Below are 23,524 nucleotides of genomic sequence, written 5' to 3'. Positions count from 1 at the left end.
CCGTACCATACCATACCGCACCGTACTGGTACTGTACCATACTGTACTTTCACCTGGTATAAAACCACTCAATATCTTCCACTCACTCACTCACTCACTGTGTGTGTGTGTGTGTGTGTGTGTGTGTGTGTGCGTGTGTGCGTGCGTGCGCATGCGTGCATGCTCTCGCCCACATAAGGAGTTGCAGGTGAAGGGGGAGGAGTGTCTGCGTCTGTCTCAGGTTCGAGAGCAGCTGGAGGCGGAGCTGGAGGAGCTGACCGCCAGTCTGTTTGAGGTCAGCTGACACTGCAATGACCTTTTGACCTCTGTCTGTGTGTCTAGAATTTATGTTTAATCTGTCCATTCAGCAGTGTCACCTAGTCCATCCACCTGTCCATTCACACATTCATCTGTCCATTCATACATGAATCTGTGCATTCACACATCCATCTGTCCATTCACACATACACACACCATTAGAAAAAAGGAATGCCTCTTTATTCCAAAACTAGGAATGCACCTTTATTTAAATGTTTCCCATATCCTGACGTAAACAGCTTGACTGTAGTATTTTTATTAAAAGAAAATCACACCCGTGTGAAGTGAGGGACACTCTCATCATCATACATCGTGACCTCACTTTTTATCCTCAATATGTACTTTGCTCAGCCAATGAAATCATCGCTATGGGGTGATCAGCCAATCAAATCATCGCTAAAATTATAGAATTATAGAATTTGCAGCCTTCATCATTACAGAATTGCAGTCGCTGTACCACACTGTTGTGACGAAAAGAGAGCTGAGCCAGAAGGCAAAGCTCTCTGTCTACCAAGCAATCTTTGTTCCTACTCTCACCTACGGTCATGTGGGTCATGACCGAAAGAATAAGGTTGTGAATACAAGCGGCCAAAATTAGTTCTCTTTGAAGGGTGGCTAGCGTTTCCCTTAGAGATATAGGGTGAGAAGTTAAGTCACGCGGGAGAGACTCGGAGTAGAGTCACTGCTTCTTTGCCTGGAAAGGAGTCAGCTTAGGTGACCAGATGCTCAGGCATCTGGTTAGGATGCCTCTCGAGCGTCTCCCTAGGGAGGTCCTCGAGGCACGTCGCACTGGGAGGAGACCCCGGGGCAGACCAAGGCACCAGATAGAGGGATTACATCGACTCACTGGCCTTGGAACGCCTTGGGATTCCCCCAGGAGGAAGTCACTAATGTTGCGCTGGAGAGGGGAGTATGGAGCTCTCTGGTGGAGCTGTTGCCCTGCGACCCAACTACGGATAAGTTGTTGAAGATGGATGAATCATTACAGGCTTTTTCAGGCATAAAAAAAACATAATTCAACATAATTATTATAAAATAAAATGTCTGCTAAAACCGATATATTATGTTGATATCGATTTGATACCGATTTTGGCCATCCCTACTGTCCATTCATGCATGAATCTGTCCATTCATTATCCCATTCAGGACGGTCACGGGAACCCCTTTTGGTGTTTTATGCATTGTTATACAGATACTTTAGTTATTGTACAATAGCAGATTAGTCCGGCAGCCGACTGGCTTATTTTGTTTAAAGTGGGCCATTTGGTATAAATAGTATTTTTATTGGCCTAAAATATTGTCTATATGTACTGTATACATTTATGAATCCACTTGCTCACTGGCTGTCACTATAGGGCATTATTTTTATTGGGGTTTCTTGTGACCCTCCCATTAACATTCTATGGCAGGCAAAATTGTCAAAAATGTCAGTTTCCTTTTTCTTTAAGTAGCATGTGACGTGTCAAACTAGGGGGTTTTCATGATTCTGAATGCATTCCAAGCATTAGTTCTGCACAAAAAATACTCCTTGGGCTAAAACGGCCATACACCTCATGCCAAATGTGATGAGGTCAGCACAAAATGTGATGAGGTCAGCACATTTGGGCAAGCGCTTATGGCTGTTTGGCATGTGCTTATGGCAGTTTGACATGTTACATGCTACTTAAAGCAAAGAGAAAGTTTGACATTTTTGGCAATAAAAAAAACCGACAGGCATTCAGCAAGTGGATTCATGAATATATAGACAATAATGTTAGGCCAATAAAAAGACTATATACCAAATCCCCACGCCGTCCACCTCGACTGCCGGACTAGATCTACAAGCTACAACCTTTTAGGTCTGCATTTGTTTTAAAATAGTGAATATGTGGCGCAAATCTTTATATATTCTTTCAGAGCACACATACGTTTTTAATTCAAATCTTTGCTTTTGGGGTGTCCCTGGAACAACATATTTTCAGATGGGGGTCCGCGGCCAAATACATATAATTTTTGGGGTCCTTGACATGAAATATTTTGAGAACCATTGACATAGAAACATAGGTTTTTCAGAAAACTCAGGAATTAGAAGCAATTGCTTTGGAATAGGCCTATCTCACAGCCCTTCCCAGCCCCCTTTTCTGAGCTAATGGTGTTGACGTGACATCACTCTATATGTTAAAATACCTACATTCAGAAGCCATAAACAACGCTTTTTCTGAAGATAAACTTTATTCTATTAGTGTTAGCTGTCTTACCATCTTGTTTTCTTCATAATAATATTGGTCTCTTACATTTTAACATTTGGAAACGGCCTTAAATGGTGCAGAGAAAGCAGTTAGGGATGTAGATCTGGTCTATGATGGACCAGAGCTACATCCCTACCTGCTTCCCTACCTGCTTTTTGGGCCTGGAAAGGGGACGGGGAATGGCTGTGAGATAGGCCTATCGGCCTCAGGTCTAAATGGGTTCATAGGTTTGGCTTTAGTCTAACATTTCCACTTCACTGAAGAGCAAAGTCTGTTGCATGTCAGGTTCTACTGAGTCAGACACCTAGTACTAGGCACGCCATCTTAGCTGTCCATCGTGTCCGATGATGACGCTTGCGTCAGGTCGGGGGGGGGGTTTCAGCGTTGTTGGTGTGGCTGTCGAGGCTGATGCGTGAGCCGCAGACCATTCCACAGGCGGGGCAGGGGATCCCGTCTGTTGGAGGAATGTCGGCTTCCCTCCGGTGTCGCTGGGCACGTCTCTCTCGAGCCTCCTTTGCTGGTTGCTGTCGCTTATGTGCGAAGTTTCGAGCTGCGTGGGATTGATGGCAGTGCGCTTTAGGAGGTCTTTGGTGTAGTCCTTGTAGCACCTATTTTGTCCGCCAGCGGCATGCTTTGCATCGTGCAGTTGGCCGTAGAGGACTTGGTGGGGCAGGCGGTGGTCAGGCTTGCGGATGGTGTGGATCTACAGACAAATGCATATTATTTTATTTGGGGGTCTTTGGTTTAAACAGCAAGCCTGAATAAGCTCCTACACTTAAGTGTAGGATCATCGATTCAGAATGTTTTTTTACTAAGCCTTGAAGACTATAGACAGCCGGTCATGGCCATGCTGGCTTGTGGTGGACATTTTTGACTAAATTAAGTTTTTTGCCACGGACTGTGACGGACATACAAAATGAGCAGACAGTAAGTAAAAATACATCGCATGGATGCACCTGGGACGTATCCTCAGTGATGTATCCTGAGGTCAACGGGGTTTCGGGTCTTCCAACATCATACCCCCCCTCAGGCGACCCAGCCGGGGTGATCAAGTCCCGACTTACATCCCGCTACCCTCAATCAGTCCCACTAGGGCAAAACCAGGGCCACACAATCCGTTGGAACTACTCCAGAACTACTCTGCCAGGGCTGGGAGGTACACTTCTGGTGCATGGAAGGACTAGGCTCTGTGGGTTGTCTCCTGTCCGGGCCCCTCCTACGTCTCACCAGGTCCACTCCTGCTCTCACCAGGAAATTATGCTGCGGCTCCTCTTGCTGCTTGCATGGCCCTCCTAAAGGCCTCTCCGAGGGATGTTTGCTTCCTCCTCACGGAAGACACTGCCTGGGGCGCTAACCCATACTGCTCACCCGGGTGCCGTCTACATTCCGGCTGTAATATTACCAGGAACACAAAGAGCTAGCCCCCAATGACCATAACAGCTCTGTGACTGTAAGTGTTCAAATAGATTTTTTTCAATTTTTTTCCATTTCCATCCTTGAACATTTGAGAACCACTCGTACTAGTTGGACTCCTACTGTGCCATACATAGTAGTACATCAGTGTCATACTTATTCTTAAGAAAAGCTTGATACTGACATCCAATAATTGGGTCTTATGATAACCCATGTATGGACATTTTGATGACCCCTGCTTACAGATGTGCCATTTGAGAACTTTGCCCATTGGCAAGACAGTGGATTGTCAGTGAATTGTCAGAACAGCGTCAGTGAGAAAGGAGGGCATTTCTAAAGGTTAAAGGTTGTACATGGGTCCCTGGGTCTGTCCCTGGCTGGGTAGCTTCGGAAACCCAGACGTTTCCAGGGAGAGAGACAAAAAAGTCTGGGTCTGAGACCACCTCAATTCGGCATAGAGTAGCGCAAATGTCGATCACTCTCTGCTGATTTCTGATCGCACAGTACAGCACCAATCACTTCAGACAGGTCTGATTTTTACAACGGAAAGAGCATTAGCAAGGCCAAACAGTGAAAAGAGCCGTGGGAAAACAAGTGCAAAAAAATGCAAGGAATCTCGGATATTTCATAAAACATTAAAGGGATATTAAAGTATCACTTTCAAAACCATTTTGTGTCATTTCATCGTCTACTCAGTCTTATGTGAACACCCAAGTTGCTCGATTCAGTATTTAGATATTTGATATTAATTTGATCAGACACGCCCCTTCCCATACAAACCCATTGTAACTTCAAACTCCATTTTAACCACCATTAATGGGAAAAAAACGTCCTTTTTTCTGGTGACTCATACCAGAATATGTAAGGGGGCTTTTATTTTTAATAATCTCCTCCTCTCCTCTCCCTCAGGAGGCTCATAAGATGGTGCGTGAGGCTAACATCAAACAGGCAGCAGCAGAGAAACAGTTGAAAGAAGCTCAGGGAAAGGTCTGTTTTCCTGTAACTTCACCCCTGATGATTTAACATGTTTGCATGAATCTGTATGCATGTCACATTGAAACAAGGTTATAATAGTAACATTATAATAGTAAGTAAAATAATTACACAGCTATGTGTGTCCCTGTGTCTGTCCCTGGGTCTGTCTGTCTGAGCACGAACATTGCAGATCTACGAGCTTGTAGCACAGCACCTGGTGCCGCGCTACAAGCTATGAGCTTGTAGCTATATGAGCTATGAGCTTGTAGACATGCTAGTTTCCAATAGCTTAAAGTTTAACACAATGCAGAATGGGTTAGAGTATAATATGTGTATCTGTGCATTCAGATTGACGTCCTGGGATCAGAGGTAATCGCTCTGAAGGCTCTGGTGCTGACCTCCACCCCGTCCTCTCCAAACCGCCAGCTGCACCCCCAGCTGCGGTCCCCCGGGCTGGGCAGCAGGGGACCTCACAGGGGCCGCAACAAGAGCGCATGCGCCGGGGTCCTCGTCTCCGGGGGTTCCCCGGACCCCTCGTCTGTGTCGAGTTGGACCCCCGCCACCGAGGACAGAGAGGTGAGATTATTGGTTTGTGTGTGTGTGTGTGTGTGTGTGTGTATGCAACAGCAAGGTATATGCAGTGATTTAACTTATTTCGAATATCACTTCATTTTTGTTTGTTTTGTTGTGATAATCCTCCCTACTATAGAGTGTGCTGACCATAGACATATAAAGGTAGACGCCCCTTTCCGGAGCGTATGTGCTAAAGGGAGGGCAAGACATTAACGTAACTAGGTACAGTTACTAGTTGCATCATTTCAAAAGTAACTTAGTTACTTTACTGTTACTTAAACCAAAAAGTAATGCGTTACTTTGAAAAGTAACTTTTTCATTACTTTTCGGCTCGCCCCGCATCCAAAACACTTGGTGGAGAAAATATACTATTTCCGTGCTCAGACCCAGGGACACAGCCAGCCAGCCAGGGACACACATAGTTGTCTATATAGGAGTGGTTGCACCACTCAAAAAGAAAAATGGGCTCCCACTTCCAGGCCATTCATTCATGCCTTCAGTTCAGTACAGTGATAATAATACCAATAACAGGGGGGACTGGTGTTGATTTTGATGATGCTATGTAGGCCTATCAATACATATTTATAGCAAACAACAAAATACAAGTAGCCTACAACCAACACAACATGAGAGTTCCAGTTCCACTGCTCCAGTGAATGTTGTATACTGTGCAGATAGGCTGAGATAGCTCATAGCTGCTCTTATTGGTGGTGGTGGCAATACTAATTTGAGTCTGGATTTATAAACAAAGACCAAAACCAGAATTTATATTTGATTATCAAACACACGCGTAAAGTCTCTTTCAGTATCTGTCTCTCTCTCTCTCTCTTGCTCAAAAGTAGGCTACACACACTGTCACACACACACACACACACACACACACACGAACGCACGCGCAGCCTCTTTCAGTGTCTATCTCTCTATCTCTTTCGCTCGCTCACATGATGTGCATACGCACGGCGCACACGTCTCACACACACACACACACACGCACGACCGACACAAACAAACACACGCACGCAAAAGTTGAATCCCGTCGCAGTGCCAACAGGCAGAGCAGGGGAGGAGGTATAGCCGGTGGGAATGGGATCATAATCTGCTGGGACTCAACAACTTACTTTGACTGTTCTTTGTGCTGGATTGGAGCAGCTGAAGGAAATAAGGAGGAATATATCCATTTAAAACGTGATATGGGCTCCGCCATGACAATAGTCAGACAGTAAACAAACTTGCGCGTAACCACGTGTAGTACACACACACACACACACAAACGCACACACACACTCCTCCTCCTCCCCCTTCTCTCCCGCAAGGCAAACAGACTGACAGTTCTTCTCATTTTCCCCCGAGACTACATGAAAAATAACGGAATAACGCACCATGTAGTAACGGTAACAAGTTACTGAATTTAAAAAAATAACGCGTTACATCAACCGTTACTGCCGAAAGTAACGGCGTTACTGAAACGCGTTATTTACGTTACGTTACGTCCCAACACTGCTGATAAGTGACAGAAAAGATGTGCTGTGATTGGCCAGTAGTCACTTGAGTGGCGGGGGGGGGGGGGTTCCCAAATCACCCAAATCACTGAATGCTCCTTTAAACAAGAAATGGCTCAAGTCATTATTATATCAGCTTGCATTTTCATGATTCTGAATCCACACTCCTTGGGCTAAATTTGGCCATAGCCACAAATGTGATGACCTCATCACATTTGTGACGACAACTACGATTTTAGCCAAAGGAGTGTTTTTCGTGCAAAACAAATAACCCCTAGTAAACTGCCTCCCCCTGGCCAGCCTGATGGAGGGGAAAGGAACTGGTTGGAATGACGTGTTCCTTCCACGCGCTACGTCCAACAAGGGAAACTCCAGGTGTAAAGGAGCAACTTGGACACTCACGAAGGAAAGCATGAGTTCAAATCCGTTGCTCTCCCCAGGTGAAAAATGGGTTACAAAAATCGTCGGATAAACATTATATAAAAAAATAATAATAAAGAATAACCCCTAGTTTGGAACGTCACATGCTACTTAAAGCAAATTAAAATTAGTTTGTTTTTACCTTATATAGGTTTGTAATGGTAGCCTGGCTTTCAACCCCTGAATTTACCATGATCCACAATTTTTCAATACAACAATTTTAATGTTATTTGGATGACCCTAAAGGATCATAAAAAAACCTTGAACGATTACTGTTGCACTTTCTTTTGGGTCAAACCTCAGATTGACTGGCCTAATTGTGTACTGTATTTTAGTATAGCTCAATAGGAAGAGCACTCCCTGGGCTCCCCAATCTGGATTACAAGAGCATTGTGAATGTCATGTGAAAGAAGGGAATCATGGCTTCAAATTGAAATATCGGCTGTGCAGTTTGACCCACCAGTGTTGGAGACATAGAGTAATGTCTTACAGAAAACAGCGAGTTGAGAAAACAGGCTTGAAAGGTTCACTTCTGTGGTCACTAACATTACACCTAGCTACATGTTTAAGCATTTATTTCCTATTTACATGTCAATTTCAGCTCTGACATTTATTTCAGACATGCTCTAGTATGTGAAGAGTCTGCCTGTGCAATTAACTAATTTTGGATTAAAAATAAATGTTCTCCTCTCCTGAACAGTTAAGTCTTGCTGCCATGACTGTCTCTGGATCAAAATGAGTCACATACTGTATATACTGTATATCTTTATAATGTGACCAAAAAAACAAGAAACAGCCAAAAGGAGTGGGGACTATTCTATTCTCTTCTGTTCTCTACCACTTGGTGTGTGTCTATTTGTGTACTTATTCCTAACTCTTGCCTTTGATGTCTTGCCTAACCATTAGACTTTATCGCACAAAAGTGTTGCACAACCCACACCTCCATCAAAGTGGCATTGTGCCATTTGTCTGTCTGTCTGTCTGTCTGTCTGTCTGTCTGTCTGTCTGTCTGTCTGTCTGTCTGTCTGTCTGTCTGTCTGTCTGTCTCTCTCTCTCTCAGAGTGTGTCTACTCTGATGTCTCTCTTCCAATGTGTGTTTCCCGCCCATTCTGTGGTCAGGACCTCTATGGTCAGGACCCCCAGGAGGGGGGCGGGGCATCAGCCTCTCGTCACACAGGTAACCATGCCCCCTTTAGACCAGGTGCCACAATGTGACCGCACCCCTTCACACTGTGACCACACCCCTTCACGCTGTGACCACCAGCGCTGTCACAATGATGGGATCCGAACGTAATTCTTACGTTCGGACTACCGCTCGAACATGCGCTTCTCCCGTGCTTGCGGTTATGGTTAGGTTAGGGATAGGTTGTCGGTCCAATGACTGTCGGACCAAAACACGTGTCAGAACTTAGTACAATTATTATGTAATCGTGTCATCGCAATTGTTTTTGCATAATCGTCAAAATGTAAAAACCACACCCGTGTGAAGTGAGGGGCGTACACCATCATCGTACACCATCATACATCATCTCATTCCGGCCAATCACAATTTGCTTCGTCAATCTTTGGTCTTCAATATTCGTGCTTACGCAAACACTCAAAGCTGGCCATTCATTGTCAATGGCATTCAATGTTTGTGTTAACACAATGTTTGCAAATCCTCCATAAAGATATAAGACAAACACACTTAGAATGGGAAATAGAAGGGCAAAATGGAATTGGTAGGTTTTATAACGTTGTAATGTTTGTCTGCAACGCTCTTGAAAACAATGTATTGCTTTGAGCTGACAGGTCCTATATATGTCAGTCAATCAAGTCACCTTAATTCAAGTGGCAGATGCAATTTATTTTTATTTTTATTATATATTTTAGGAGCATGTGCAAGTAGACCACATACAGTAAGTATGTGGTCTACTTGCACAGCCTATGTGATCTACTCTACCGCTAGATCGTGATCTACGGTATAATCAGTGTGTGCGCCGCCATAGATATAAGAAAGGCTAGATGGCTCACCCGCGCTGCTGGCCAATGGGAAGCGACGTCGCTACAAGGCGGCCATCTTACCGAGGGGCAGCATAACATTGTGTCCGATTTTTAAACGGTTTGGTTTGTTAATAAACATCAGACACGTCCACATACTTTTATGCTTTTATACGACGTTCATATAAAAAATAACATTAAGCAGATAAGCGTCCTGAATCATAGCCACGTTGCCACGCTTGTAATAAATCAACCCGTTTGTAATACCGTGAGCTATGACAATTTTTGATTGAGCTGCCATAGAACATAATGTACTGTAGCCCCTCAGCAAGATGGCCGCCGGGTGTACTACGTCAGAGACTCCGACCTTGAGCCATCTAGACTTTATATATGTCTATGTGTGCCGCTGCCTCTGCCTCAGCTCACGACTTCACTTTGCGCCATTCAGAGTATGGGTTTTATGGGTACATCTCGCCATTGGCTTAGGGCCGATTCATAGGCTACTCCTATTTTACCGCTGTAGTGCCAAAATGATTTTGGCTCGTCGGCACAGAAGAGGCGAGCGACTTTAGGACGGTACCCGCCCCCCCGAACCTCAAATGACGTCACATTGTAGGCTCTACAGAGCCGAACCGACTTTTATTCGGCTCTAAAATAGGAGTATGAATGGCGCCCTAGAGGCAGCCACTCATGAAAAAGTATCCACTACGGTCTCTACCAGAGGTATAGTAGCAAAAGTAGTAAGCACCTGGCAAAAAGAGGAGGGTGGTCTCTGGACCCTACATTGAGTAACATTGAATTGTTGCTGTAAGCCACACTGTTTTGACTTGAGAACTGCTTTTAAAATGACCAGCTCAATAATACACTGTATATCTGCTCGGTACAAGATCTACCCACCCCAAAAATATTGATCCCATGCATTGCTGAAAATACAAAAAACGTTATTCATGATTTAGTCTTTCTCCCATTATGTATGGAAGTGGTTGTTTTTTTGTGATCTTTGTGCTACTGACGCTTGCAGACTTTGCACACACCACAATCTTGAAAACAAAGCGTTGCATTGTGGTGGTTTGCCATGAAGAGGACTTAAGGCCCATACATAGTCTGGATTTTCGGTGGTTAGTTTACCACCGAACTACAACATGACGTCACGAGCCGCGGTGAAGAGCAAACCACCGCCACCGCTCCAGCCCTTCTCTCTGTTTTTACTCGCCAGCGCTCAACGTTATTTCAGCTCCGGTGGTCACCTCACCACCGGAGTGGTGGTCACCTCACCACCGAAAATCCAGACTATGAATAGGCCTTGACAGGCCCTGCTTGATGTCAATCAATCACCTCACCTTAATTCAAGGGAAAAAATAAGTATATATACTGTGTGTGTACACACACACACAGACACACACACACACACACACACACACACACACACACACACACACACACTTAATTGGTATTTTTTGGGGGCATGTTATGTGGTCTATATCTGCAGTGCAAAGCCTTTGTGATCTACGACTACCAAGTAGATCCGTGTGTCCTTCCGTCTGTGAGCAATTTACAATGTAGGCATTTAATTAGACTTACAGTATAGCAAGAACAACACATGGTAATTCATCAAATACATAGAAATAGTCATCATCCGTGTGACTGTAGAATATCTGTACAATGAAACTATAACTAAACACTATAGAATGATTTGTCTAGATATAACATGCGTCACATGCACAACAGCTAAATTAAGTTGGGCCTTTGCATACGCCTGTAAGGTCATCGAGGCTAGGGCAGGTGCTACGGGCTAAGACGGAGTCTGAAGAGGTGAGCATGATCAGCTCATCTCCGACACCGATTGGACGGATCCAATCCGGTGCACACACTCCCCCTGGAGACCAAGTAAAAACCTCTGCCCCATTGGCCTGTTATAGCACCACCGAGGAGGCAAATGTTTGCAGAACACTTTTTTGTTTGTTTGTTTTACTACTACAGATTTTGTCAGGACATCACGCAAATCGTTACACGGCCATGTGATCGAGACAGATCTGTCGCATGTTTCTTATTCCTTGCTTTGATTGGCTAAGATTGGCTTCCAAAGTTTTTAGGATTGGCTCGTTTTGAACAAAATGCCTCAAATCCTCAACGCAACTTCCGACTGCCGTAAAACAACACATGTCTAATCGCAAACCATCTAATCATCGTATTGGCATGGTATGTGCGTGTGTGTGTGTGTGTGTGTGTGTGTGTGTCCGTGTGTGCGTGTGCGTCCGTGTGCGTGTGTCTCTCCAGATGGACTCGGTCCTCTACGCAGAGTTCCTCTCCTGGAGGGAGTGTCCGGCTGTGGAACATTCCTCTGCCTTCCTGGGGAGGCCCCACCGAGAGGACTCTGCCTTCCTGGGGAGGGTCTACCGAGAGGACATCAGACCCTGTCTGTCCTTCACACGCTCTGAGGTGACTCCCTGTGCTCCGCTGGTTGTATTATTATTATTACTAGCCCTTACCCGTTGTGAAATACTTGCCGCCCTGTGGCCGCGGGGGGTACTGCACCCTGGGTGCGTTTTCGCATTTTTTATTCACTAATAAATTCACTATTCATTTATAATTAGTTAAATTAATTATTATGGTCAATGCCTGTGTGAAAATTGGGAGTGATTGGTGCAGGCAGTGAGGAGCTACGGCAGTCACAGTGACACACAGACAGACACACACACACACACACACACACAGACATTGATTGAATTATAGTATGATGATGATTATTATTATTATTATTATTATTATGTTTTAGCAGTGCTCTCGGTTCATCTGCGCTATAGAGCACTGACGTTTTCCATTCTGAATTCCCATAGACCTTTTTTTCACGTCAAATACGAACTGTGTTTAAAACCCATTTAGGCCTGACCTCAAAATTAAAAAGAAATCTTCTAAATCCTCCAATTTTCTGAAATAAATATTTTCACGATTTTTCAAAAATAGCAGACCTACAAGCTCCAATAGCTAAATTATAACATAATGTTTAAAACAAAATGGGTTAGAAAAAAAATGATTCCGGCGGTTTGACTCGTATATGGATATGAAAACTGACGGTGTAGTCAAGTGATCGAGACGGATCTGTCCGATTCTTCATATTCCATCCTGATTGGCTAAGATTGGCTTTCAAAGTTTCCAGGATCGGTCCGTTTGGAACATAATGCCTCAAATCATAAACACAGTGTGCGATTGCCGTGAAGCTTTGCACGCACATTGCCACTAAGCTAAGGAAGAAATGCCACACAACATTTTTCAAATTGGCCTCATGGTGGCGCTATAACAGGGCATTCCCACTTGTAACTGGACCGATTGGTGTGAAACCTTGCACGCACGCTCCTTAGAGGCCAAGCAATAACCTCTGGCCTGCATTTTTCACACCAGCCTACAAGATAACTGTAATAGATTACAGTTATCCCTGCTGGTCCAGAGTGTATTAATTAGCATGAATTTGTATTAACAGTTTCACGGCCGCTAATTGTTTAATCCAGTGTTCCACGGTTCGTAAAACGCTATACCCGACATTTGTTTAATGCATTTAATTTGCCGTTTAAAAATAATTAAAAATAAATGTATCTGTGATCCGGGCTGTCGCGTTATGACGAAACCGTAAATCAAGTCATCATCTGGGCTGCTAGGGCTTCTGGGAAATTGAGCTCAATGTAAGTGGACGGGGGTGTTTGTTACTTTGGACTACAATGCCTCATAGGTGCGGATCCTGTAGCGCATTGTAATGGCCGCTGGTACTGATGATCAAAACATGCCGATGGGCCATTTTTCGCTGGATTTTCGTCGTTTAAAGCTGCAAATACTTCAGCGTATGCTCTAAAGGTAATAAAACAATCTCGGCAGCGTAGAATATTTGATTAAATAGCGGGTAACGCATTGTATGGAGTCAAACTGTTAATTATGCTAATTGATATGTTAATTACACTTATCCCAGCTGGTCCAGAGTGTATTAATTAGCATGAATTTGTATTAATTATGCTAATTCATATGTTAATTACAGTTATCACAGCTGGTCCAGAGGGCGGTGGAGAACAACTCTCTGACCATTGAACCAGTGGGCGTGGCCTCTGTGGGCGTGGCCTCTATACCTGTGGTCAAAGCCAGTGGCGAGTGTGGAGGACCTGAGTGAGTGAATACACATTACATAATCTATTACACCTGCTATCACTATGAAATAAAACATAGTTATTATACATGTAAAATAATAAAAACATGTGCATTACTCGTATAAACATAAACACATGTCTCTATTATGTTGTACTGTGTTATACTATTACTATGAGAGACCCAAAGAGAGTCTTTACCATAGATATACACAGCAGAAAGTCTCTGGCATTGTTTTCGATGTGAAATGTATCCCCCTATAGTGGCTATAGAGCATTGGTCCCCAAAGTGGGGTCCTTGAGGGAGTTCCAGGGTGTCCCCAGCTAAATGATAGTTTGGAACCATACAAACCCGTACGGGTTCGTATCTCTCAGAGTTAAAATAACATTGATTGAAAAAAAAAATCTTCTCTTATGGTGGTCCTTGGCATATCTTTTCTAATGGGGGTCCGCAGGCTAATCAGTGTCATTTTGGAGGTCCTTGACATGACAAAATGTTGGGAACCACTGCTCCAGAGCACTTCCTTATGGGAGAGGTTTCTCTGTGTTTCTGCTGGGTTCATGATTGACCAAATTTGACTAAAATTGGTCTGATAAGAAGGTCTGATTATGTTGTAACACCCAGTTGCACGTGATCAACCCAAAATACTCCCCCGGGTTGCCTCCTCCTCCTTCTCCTTGCGGCAGGAGGATGTGTCCTCCTCTGTTTTGAGACTACAGTTGAGTCGCCATTCTAGCTACGTTGCCTCTGCTCTGTGGCTCAGTGTAAGCGCCTCCCCTTCATGGCTCCTTGCCTTCTTCGTACTACGAGTAACAAACAAGATTGCCAACTACACGGATTCGGAACCCTGCTATGGTTGAGGAGAAAGAAAGAAAAAAAGAAAGAAAGAAAATCAAAACAAAAAAACATAATTTCAAAACAATGACTCATTGCAAATACGTTCCATAGAGTTTGTGAAAAGTAATATTTTTCTTATTAATATCAAGTAGCTTCATATTTTTGAAAAGGTTGCCAGATAACATAAAACCTGCTTGAATGTGTTTGTGAACGCCAGTGAGCCATTCACTATGTAACCCAGCAGAACATGCTGTGACACCACCTGTCCGCCACCAGAGGGCGCAGCTGTATCACACAAAAACACACGCACGCACGCACGTGCACACACACCCACCCACACACACACACACACACACACACACACACACGCAGTAGAAAACTTAAAATAAAAAAAGAAAAGAAAAGAAAAAAACCTAAAAAAAAGAAGTAGACCTATGTATTTTATTCTAATTGTTGTTATTGCAATTTACGAGCTGTGTTCGCTTCCCGCGTTCGCACGTCTTACTTGTATACAAGTATACCCAGTGATACCCAGGTCTTGAAGTGAGGGACAACATCTGATTTCAACAACGATCGCAAGTGGTTGGGATTATTATATTAATATATGCATTTTGTTATAACTTTTTAATTTTTTAATTGTATTAATCGATGTGTAGAGTATTAACAGAATTACAGAGACATCTCCAATCTGTATGCCCAGTACAAAAAGTGTGCTTCAAAATGTATTTGTTCAGAGAGTGTATTTACCAATTTAGAACCTTTTAGACTCCGGTGTCCCAGTAATAGTTTATGCAATGACTATTATCTTCAGGGTCAAACTCAAAATTTGGAATAGATTGGTGGACATAATTCTGTACTATAAACATAACAATTAAAGTAGATTGTGGGGAGAGATACTTTGTTTTTTAACTGTGTGAATGAGGCAAACTGGTTATCAATGTTATGTACAGTATACAGGTCTTACAGGAATCTGTTTTACAGGAAGTTTGTCTGTTTCTCACAGGAAGTGTGCTTTTGTCTTACAGGAAGTGTGTCTGTGTCTTACAGGAAGTGTGTCTGCGTCTTACAGGAAGTGTTTCTGTGTCTTACAGGAAGTGTGCATTAAGCGGTCTGTCTCGATTGTGTCGTCATCGCATCAAACTGGGAGACAAAGGAAACTACTATTACATCTGTCCTTCCAGCAGAGCACGGGTACGGCCTTTACCGTTGACTATTACTTTACCTATTACTACTACTGTATCTTTGCAGATTACTATGAAAACCTGTCAGTCTGTCGTTCCGTCCGTCATTCTATCCGTCACACCACCATATATGGCCGTCAGTCCCTCATGTCTTGAGACACGTCATGCCACCAGATCTAGTATCACAACACTGACCTCATCAACCCCTGGATAACCATACATGGAGAAGACTGGATCATTACCTACATCTGCATATGTGACCAGATTTGACTGAGAGCCTGCCATCGCGCAACCTCCAGCTTTTCACCAGAGGACTTGGTCCCTGTTTGGCCAATGGACACCACCAACATACAACCGACATACGCAGCCGATTATAGTACTTGTGCGCTCTGCTTGCGCAAGTAACAAATAATTATATAAATAGCTCAACCGTCTGGGCACCTAGGCTGCTGAGCTAGCCAGACGGCGTGCCGTCGGTTCGACTCCCGATCCCGATGGCCTTTGACAGGACATGGAGAGAGAGATGGCGGGAAGGCAGTCTACTTTCATCCTATCAATAAAGGCAGAAAATGTATTTAAAAAAAATCATATATGACGTAAATTCTCCTGTCATTGTCAATGGCATTTAATGTTTGTGTTAGCACAAAAAGCTGATTTGCTAAGACACATACAGTATGACGTAAATTCTCCTTTCAATGTCAATGGCAAATGTGACACGAGTTAGGACAAAGAGATGTATATTGCCCCTCAATAAATGACCTTAGTTTTAAACCAGCCCTCATCTGACTGGCTGGGACCTAAACCAGGGCTCATCTGATTCCCTCTTCTGATTGGCTAGGCCCTAAACCAGCCCTCATCTGATTGGCTGGGCCCTAAACCAGCCCTCATCTGATTGGCTGGGCCCTAAATTGGGCCCTAAATTGGGCCCTAAACCAGCCCTCATCTGATTGGGATGGCCCTTAACCAGCCCTCTTCTGATTGGCTGGGCTCTAATCAGCCCTCTTCTGATTGGCTGGGCCCTAAACCCACCCTCAGCTGAATGACTGGGACCTAAACTGGCCTTCTATAAACGGCTTTGTCCCCACACGTCTCAAGATTTGCCTTTAGTAACTTTTTCAGAGCAGTAACTATAGCCTGCGCTAACGCTAGACATTTCTGGCCTAGATGGGAGGGCCGTGGCTCAGAAAAACGCGCACCCTGATTGGTTCACCGATTTGTCCGTCAGCCCCGGTCTCTCCTCCCCCCCCCCCCCCCCCCCCCCAGTGCAGCACTGGTATTGTGTCGACCAGAACCATTCTAACGGACTGTCCAAGTTATTTCCACAGAGTCGGCACACGTTGGTTTTTTCTTAGACGGTGTGGTGGGTTATTCAGCCATTCTCCTCATTTTCCTCGCATAGCCTCGTTTGAAGTTCCACTGGTAATGATTTCCTCACTGTGTTATTTTGAGGTGTGCACGTCACGTAATTTGGAGCGACGCCTACGCGGAAGGGTTGACTCCCACTTTTAGACCAGTGCAGCCCATGCGTAAATCCCAGGGGGGCAGTCAGACGGATATTTTGTGAAGCCACTAAGGAAATGAAAGTTCATATAATGGCCTGTTGTGGCGCTGTCACTGGACCCAGAAAAACCCATAGCCCCATAGAAGTCCATGTATTTTGGCCCAACTTCACCTAGACTGTATTACCTTAATAAACATGGTCATGAATACTTTTTGCTTCCAGTCACTAGTTTAAAGTCTCATTTCTAATGTCATAATATTCTTTTTGGAAAATTATGGTCCCAGTTATTAAGAAAATGACCATAAAGTCGCGCATGTTCTGAGGGGCGTGGCTACCGTTACAGTCTATGAACGGGATCCCCCACCCACTCGAGTCAAAATAAAAACCAACGAAGAAGAAGGGGGAAGTCCCGCCTTGTTGTCTGGGCCAGCCAATGGGCCAGCTGGCCTGAACTGGGCCAAAACGGATCTAGAAAGATGGCGACTTCCATTGCAAGGACTGACAGGCTTCATTTTACGTTCACGTTAGACCCGCGGAACGCTTTGTCCATATTTATGGTAAATCCAGGCTTTCATTTTTCGCGTAGACGAAATGAAAGCCTGGGTATCGAGGCTACTATAACTATAACTAATTACCTTTTAATAGTAACTTGAACAACACTGGATGTGAATGATGTGATCTGGTTGAAACTTCACGTCACGTCTCTCCTCCACCAGATCACGGCGGTGTGTAATTTCTTCACATATATTCGCTACATCCAGCAAGGCCTGGTCAGACATGACGGTAAGTTAAACATATTTATTGTATATTTATTGATTGATTGAATACTTTATTAACAGGCTTTGGGCCAAGCCCCTATAGGGCCTAGGCCTACGCTTGTTTCCATTGTGGTCCTCTGTATAATATTGGAATCGGTCAGAATTGGTAACAGCAAATAATCGGAGATTGGATATTGGTCATAATTGTGTGCACCCCTATTATATTCGCTACATCCAGCGAGGCCTGGTCCAACACGGTGAGTTAAAAAAAACAACAACACATCTGGTAATTGATATTATGTTATGAAACCACTATAAATAATAATGCAGTATCATATGAAACCATAGTGAATCCTGTATCTATAAATATAACAACCCGCGTCCGAAACGGTTGAGAAATGACAGAGTTCCCGTGGAGGGTCCCTCTACTGTACTGTCACTGTACTGTACTGTACTGTCACACTCAAAATCATATACAGTTAATGTGTGTGTGTGTGTGTGTGTGTGTGTGTGTGTGTTAGGCTGCACAACAGTGACACTTGAAAACCAACCAAACGCTATTTCCGCAGCCGTTTTTCCCATTTAACAAATAAACATTAATAATTACTTTATTAGTGAATTAAACTTTCCCCATCTACTTACAGCTTTATTGTCACATCACAGCTTTCCAAGTGAAATAGGGGGGGGGAGTTGTGATAATATAATGGAACATCCAAGTAACTGACAATATACAAAGTCAGAATACCAACCTTGATGAGGCAGAATTGCTTTGTTTTAAAAATATAAGGTTTTCTTAAAAAAAAATATTTTGTTTTTTTATTTCCTGACAAATTAACATCTTGGACTTACCACAGCCATAGAGTTAAGACAGAGTTACGACAACTCCGTTCACGTCATGGGGGCCAGTCCAATGGCGGCTTTTCTACATAGACTTCTATTGGCGAAGAGCATTGCGAAGTTGGCAGAATGCACTTGACTCAGGCAACAGCCCAGCTTTAATGATCTTAAATCCTGTGGGGGTTTTTTTGTAATAGTACAACATAAACATTACAGAGACTGTAGGAGGGAAACTCCCCCCTGTCAGGTGTAAAGGAGCAACTTGGACACTCGAGCATGAAGGAAGCATGAGTTCAAGTCCGTTGCTCTCCCCTTGTCCCCCATATATGGGGACTAGGTTGGTGGAGGGTGTGTAGAGCCCAGGATCACATTAGATGATTGACACAGGGGTGAAAAAGGGTTACAGACATTACAGAGACTTTAGTTTTCACTGTACAATACTTTACAGTTGTCATGTTGCACACATGCTTAACCCATTCTGGGCGGGAACCCCTATTGGTATCTTACCCCCTCAGGCCGGGCACCCATATTTGGGTTCTGTACAGTATGTACAGTATTCAAAAATGTAATTTTTTTGATGCTGCTATATAAATATTTGAAGTTTTTCAGAAACCTTGGGTCAGGATTTAGAGGCGTTTTTAGAATCGGCCTTAGGCCGATATCTGGTCACTCCTAATGTCGTTGAAGTGGGACTGACATTAGGAGTCATATTTTGTCATTTTTACAAATTGCAGCATTTAACTCCACTATAAAATGGTTATATTCACACAAAATATATCTGAAAGAAATAGACACAATTCTAAATATTCTAAAAAGTTACGCAAACAACAGTGCAAAGTATTATGCAAACATAAAGTACATTAAATAGCACCAAATTACAGTACAGTGCTGAGTGCGTTCATGGGACCCCCAGAAAGGTCCACAGATGCAGGCCATTATCAATAATCTGTGTTTTGGGATGCAGAATGCACCCTATTAGCATCACTGTATGTGTATATATTCTACTGTTAGACTGATAAAATAGTTGTTGGATTATCTATGGTCCTAGATTACTAGACGTCTAAAATATGTCTAAATGGCCGTCTAAAATGTCCCACTGTCTAAAAATTAAATAAAAAAAGCTGTAGATTACACGTTGTTATATATTAGACGGTCTATGATGTTTAGATCCATGGTTGTACTTCTACAACATTTTTATTTTATTTTATCACCTAAACATCATCATTGATGTTTGTTTAGTCATGCAATGCCATTGGTCATGATATTTGCATATAGATACCCCCACAGAGGCAGAAATTCATACAACTTCAAAATCTCTGGGCAATTTTTAATACATTTTAACCTTTGACCTTTAACCCTGAAAAAAGTAAGTAGCCTGCCCTGTATATATTTTGTGATCATTAGAATGTCTGTTTTATTTATGATTGTGAAATATATCATCCAAATGTAAATTATTCATTATAAATGTGCATAAAATCTGCATAAAACTTTTCCTCTGTAAAGTACTAATAGTGTAAAGTAGTAGTAAGGTTGAATTTTCTTATTTGCAGGTACAAATATATCCGGGTCTTAAAGGGTTAAATAAAACTGCTAATCAACGTCTAAGCTAAGCCTAGACCGCTAAAACATGTCTGCTTTTACATGGCCGTCTAAGTAAGGAAAAACTCCCTGTCGGTGAATTATTACAATTTACAATTACAATTTAGGCATTTAGCAGACGCTCTTAATCCAGAGCGATTTACATTAAGCAAGAACAAAAGCATGGGAATACATCACATAAAAGCATTTATCATGAAACATGCGTAAGCTAAGCAAGTAACAGTGGAATATCTATATAATGAAACTATACATATGAACTATACATATATACTACTATGCTAGTATATGTACTATGGCGTGCTATGACTATATACAATGTAATTATAGTGCTGTCTACATAACATGCTACATAACAGTCTGTATCAAATGCTATCTAAGTCTACAGAAATGCTATCTAAGGGTAGGGTAAGTGCTATGGGCCATGATGGAGTCTGAAAAGGTGGGTTTTCAGTCTACTTCCTGACAATGACCATCTAGCCAGATATTATCCCGCTTATTACATGGCTACCTAACATAAATTTATATATTGACCCAAAACACAACAAAAAAAGTATTCCATGAGTTGGAACTGGCTGCGTCTGCCCAGCTGCAGGGCTGGAAAACAAGGAAGTGAGTTGATCAAATAGAATCCATTTTCGGGTACTGCTTTGTGTATTTCTCGCTCAAATGTTTTCAAAAACATTTTTGAGAGCAATGTTTAGCTGTAAATGACACTGTGTGTGTGTGTGTGTGTGTGTGTGTGTGTGTGTGTGTGTGTGTGTGTGTGTGTGTTTTTACATGGCTGTCATGTTGGAAACGGCAGTAAATCAAGTGGGGCGCAGCCACGGAGCTGGTTTGATTAGGCAGCGGTTTATTATACAGCGGAGCGGTCATTATCAAGAAATAACTGATAACTCACCGCTGAATTCAACGATTGACCAATCAGAATCAAGCATTCAATCAAGCCATGTAATAATAGCCTATAATTCTCAGTGGGTCCTGTCTCCTTGTCTCCTTGCAGCAGAGCAGATGTTCTGGGAGGTGATGCGTCTCCGCAGGGAGATGACCGTCGCTAAGCTGGGCTTCTACACCACTGAGCAGAGCTAGCTCCTCCCCCTTCTACACTGCTGAGCAGAGCTAGCTCCTCCCCCTTCTACACCACTGAGCAGAGCTAGCTACTCCCCCTTCTACGCATGTGGTTTTCAACCAGTGGTCCAGGGACCACCAGTGGTCCTTGAGGGGGTTCCCAGGTGGTCCCCCCAGCTAAATTATTGGAGAGCCGGTAACCAAATTGACCTTTTTATATAGATATCATCCTTTGTCAAGTCCCGCCCCATGGCTGTGCCCCTCTTCACACCCATTGGTTGCCGTTTCATGTTTGGACAAAAAACCTCTCTCCATCCACTACCATTGAAATAAGGTGTTTTTCAGTTGCTTAGTATTGATATTCTGTGCATTCAATTCTTATTTTAAACTTGGTGTCGGTAAAAAGGAACATCACAGGTGCAGCATGGTGACTGCAGGGCATATCCTGTTTGTTTTTATTTATTTTTTCTCCAAAAATAATGTTTTAGCAAATTCAACATCAATAAGGCGGAACCAGGGTGGAACAAGGCCTGACTAGCCTGCTGGTTAGTCAGTCAGGGACCAATCAGAAGGCTGACAAAAAATGGTGAATTAGAGAGTGTAGAAGAATTGTTATTTCGATCAACGTTTGCCTGTCATATCTCCTAATGGTACCAACAACAACACAACATGGGATTGTGGACAAATGTTTTGGCTGTGAGAGTCTAAATATCATCAAATGGTGGTCCGTGGCTCAAATGCAGAATAAATAATGGCAAACACATGTTTAACCCATTCTGGGCGGGAACCCCTTTTGGTCTTTTAAGCATTATGTTCTACTTTAGCTATTGAAAAATAGCAGATCTACAAGCTCATAGCTCGGCGCCGAGTGCCATGCCACGAGCTTGTAGATCTGCTATTTGTTTTAATCGTGAAAATGTGTTACAAATCTTTGAATATATATTCTTTCAGAACTGAAATATTTGCTTCTGGAAGGTCCCTGGAACAACATATTTTCAGATGAGGGTCGGCGGCCAATTACACAATGTTTGAGAAAGACTGACACTGGTCAGGATTTAGGAGGCCTTTGTAGAATCTTTTCTCAGGTCTAAATGGGTTGGGCGTAGTGAAAACAGCCGATCTACAAGCTCACAACGTGGCACGAAGCTAATCCAGTTAGGGAACCATGTGTTCAACAGGTCTTATGTACATCAAGCAGCTATTGTTGGTATGAATGGAAATCCTGTATGAAATAATCAGTAATTCATAGAAGTATGACGGCAGCATCAAATTTACCCATTTAGACCTGAGGCCGATTCTAAAAGAATTAATTCTAAATCCTAAAAGTTTTGTGAAGACCTATTTTTCTATGTCAGTGGTGCCTAACTTTTTTCATGTCAAGGACCCCGAGAATGATCTGTATTTCTTTCGGCCACAGGGCCCCCATCTGAAAATATGTTGTTCCAGGGAGCCCCGCATTTTCACGATTTTTCAAAAATAGCAGATGTACAAGCTCGTAGCAACGGCCCCGAATGCCGCACCATGTGCTTGTAGATCCACTATCTTTCAACAGCTAAAGTATAACACAAAGCTTAAAACACCAAAAGGGGTTCTCGTCCTGAAGGGTTGAGCCTTAAAAACCTTGAAGAGCTCTGACAATTATAAGTTGTCGGTCTGTGTTCAGTTTCACATAATCTCTCAAGGAAACAAACGGCAGAGGGCGCTGTTGTTCCATTTTTGAAGTTTATGAAGGTAGAAATGAAGAATAATATTCTGTCACACACTAAGTGCAATACGTTGTATAAATGAATACATGGATTACATTCCATATAGAATTATATACAGAATATGTAATTAAATACATTAATTATATTCCATATAGAATTTTATACAGAAGATGTAAATAAATACATTAATTATATTCTATATAGAATTTTATACAGAATATGTAATTAAATACATTAATTATATTCCACGTAGAATTATATATATAACCAATAACCACTCCATTAAAAGAGGATCAAACCACAGTGTGCTGTGTATGTCCTATGTTTAGTGTGTGTGTGTGTGTGTGTGTGTGTGTGTGTGTGTGTGTGCCTGCGTGTTATTTTTTATTGGAATCCTGAAAAGTAGCATGTTCATTTTAAACATTTAATTTTAATTGCATTTAGTTAACTTTATGAACTTAAATGCAAATACATGAAAAAAATCGTTGCGGCTGCGCAGTGTCGTACCAAAACATGGAAGTAGCCTA

General features: G+C 42.8%; 1 protein-coding gene across 2 annotated transcripts in view; it reads left to right on the top strand.

The window, feature by feature from the left end:
- rab3il1 (RAB3A interacting protein (rabin3)-like 1) overlaps positions 1-23,298 on the top strand; it is a 30,465-nt gene extending 7,167 nt beyond the window's left edge. Inside the window, exons 3-10 of one of the 2 annotated variants that reach the window (XM_080761245.1) lie at positions 179-274; positions 4,848-4,925; positions 5,262-5,489; positions 11,663-11,824; positions 13,410-13,534; positions 15,442-15,541; positions 17,749-17,815; positions 21,230-23,298. In XM_080761245.1, coding sequence (XP_080617371.1) covers positions 179-274; positions 4,848-4,925; positions 5,262-5,489; positions 11,663-11,824; positions 13,410-13,534; positions 15,442-15,541; positions 17,749-17,815; positions 21,230-21,312 — 939 coding nt within the window. In that variant the 3' untranslated portion in view covers positions 21,313-23,298. Of the gene's footprint in view, positions 1-178; positions 275-4,847; positions 4,926-5,261; positions 5,490-11,662; positions 11,825-13,409; positions 13,535-15,441; positions 15,542-17,748; positions 17,816-21,226 lie in introns of both variants that reach the window. The other variant, XM_080761244.1, reaches the window with a different exon arrangement.
- Positions 23,299-23,524: the final 226 nt, after the last annotated feature.

The sequence above is a fragment of the Protomyctophum bolini genome, assembly GCF_963924005.1.
Source record: "Protomyctophum bolini genome assembly, chromosome: 4".
Taxonomy (NCBI): domain Eukaryota; kingdom Metazoa; phylum Chordata; class Actinopteri; order Myctophiformes; family Myctophidae; genus Protomyctophum; species Protomyctophum bolini.
This window is presented reverse-complemented; position numbering and strand designations above follow the sequence as displayed.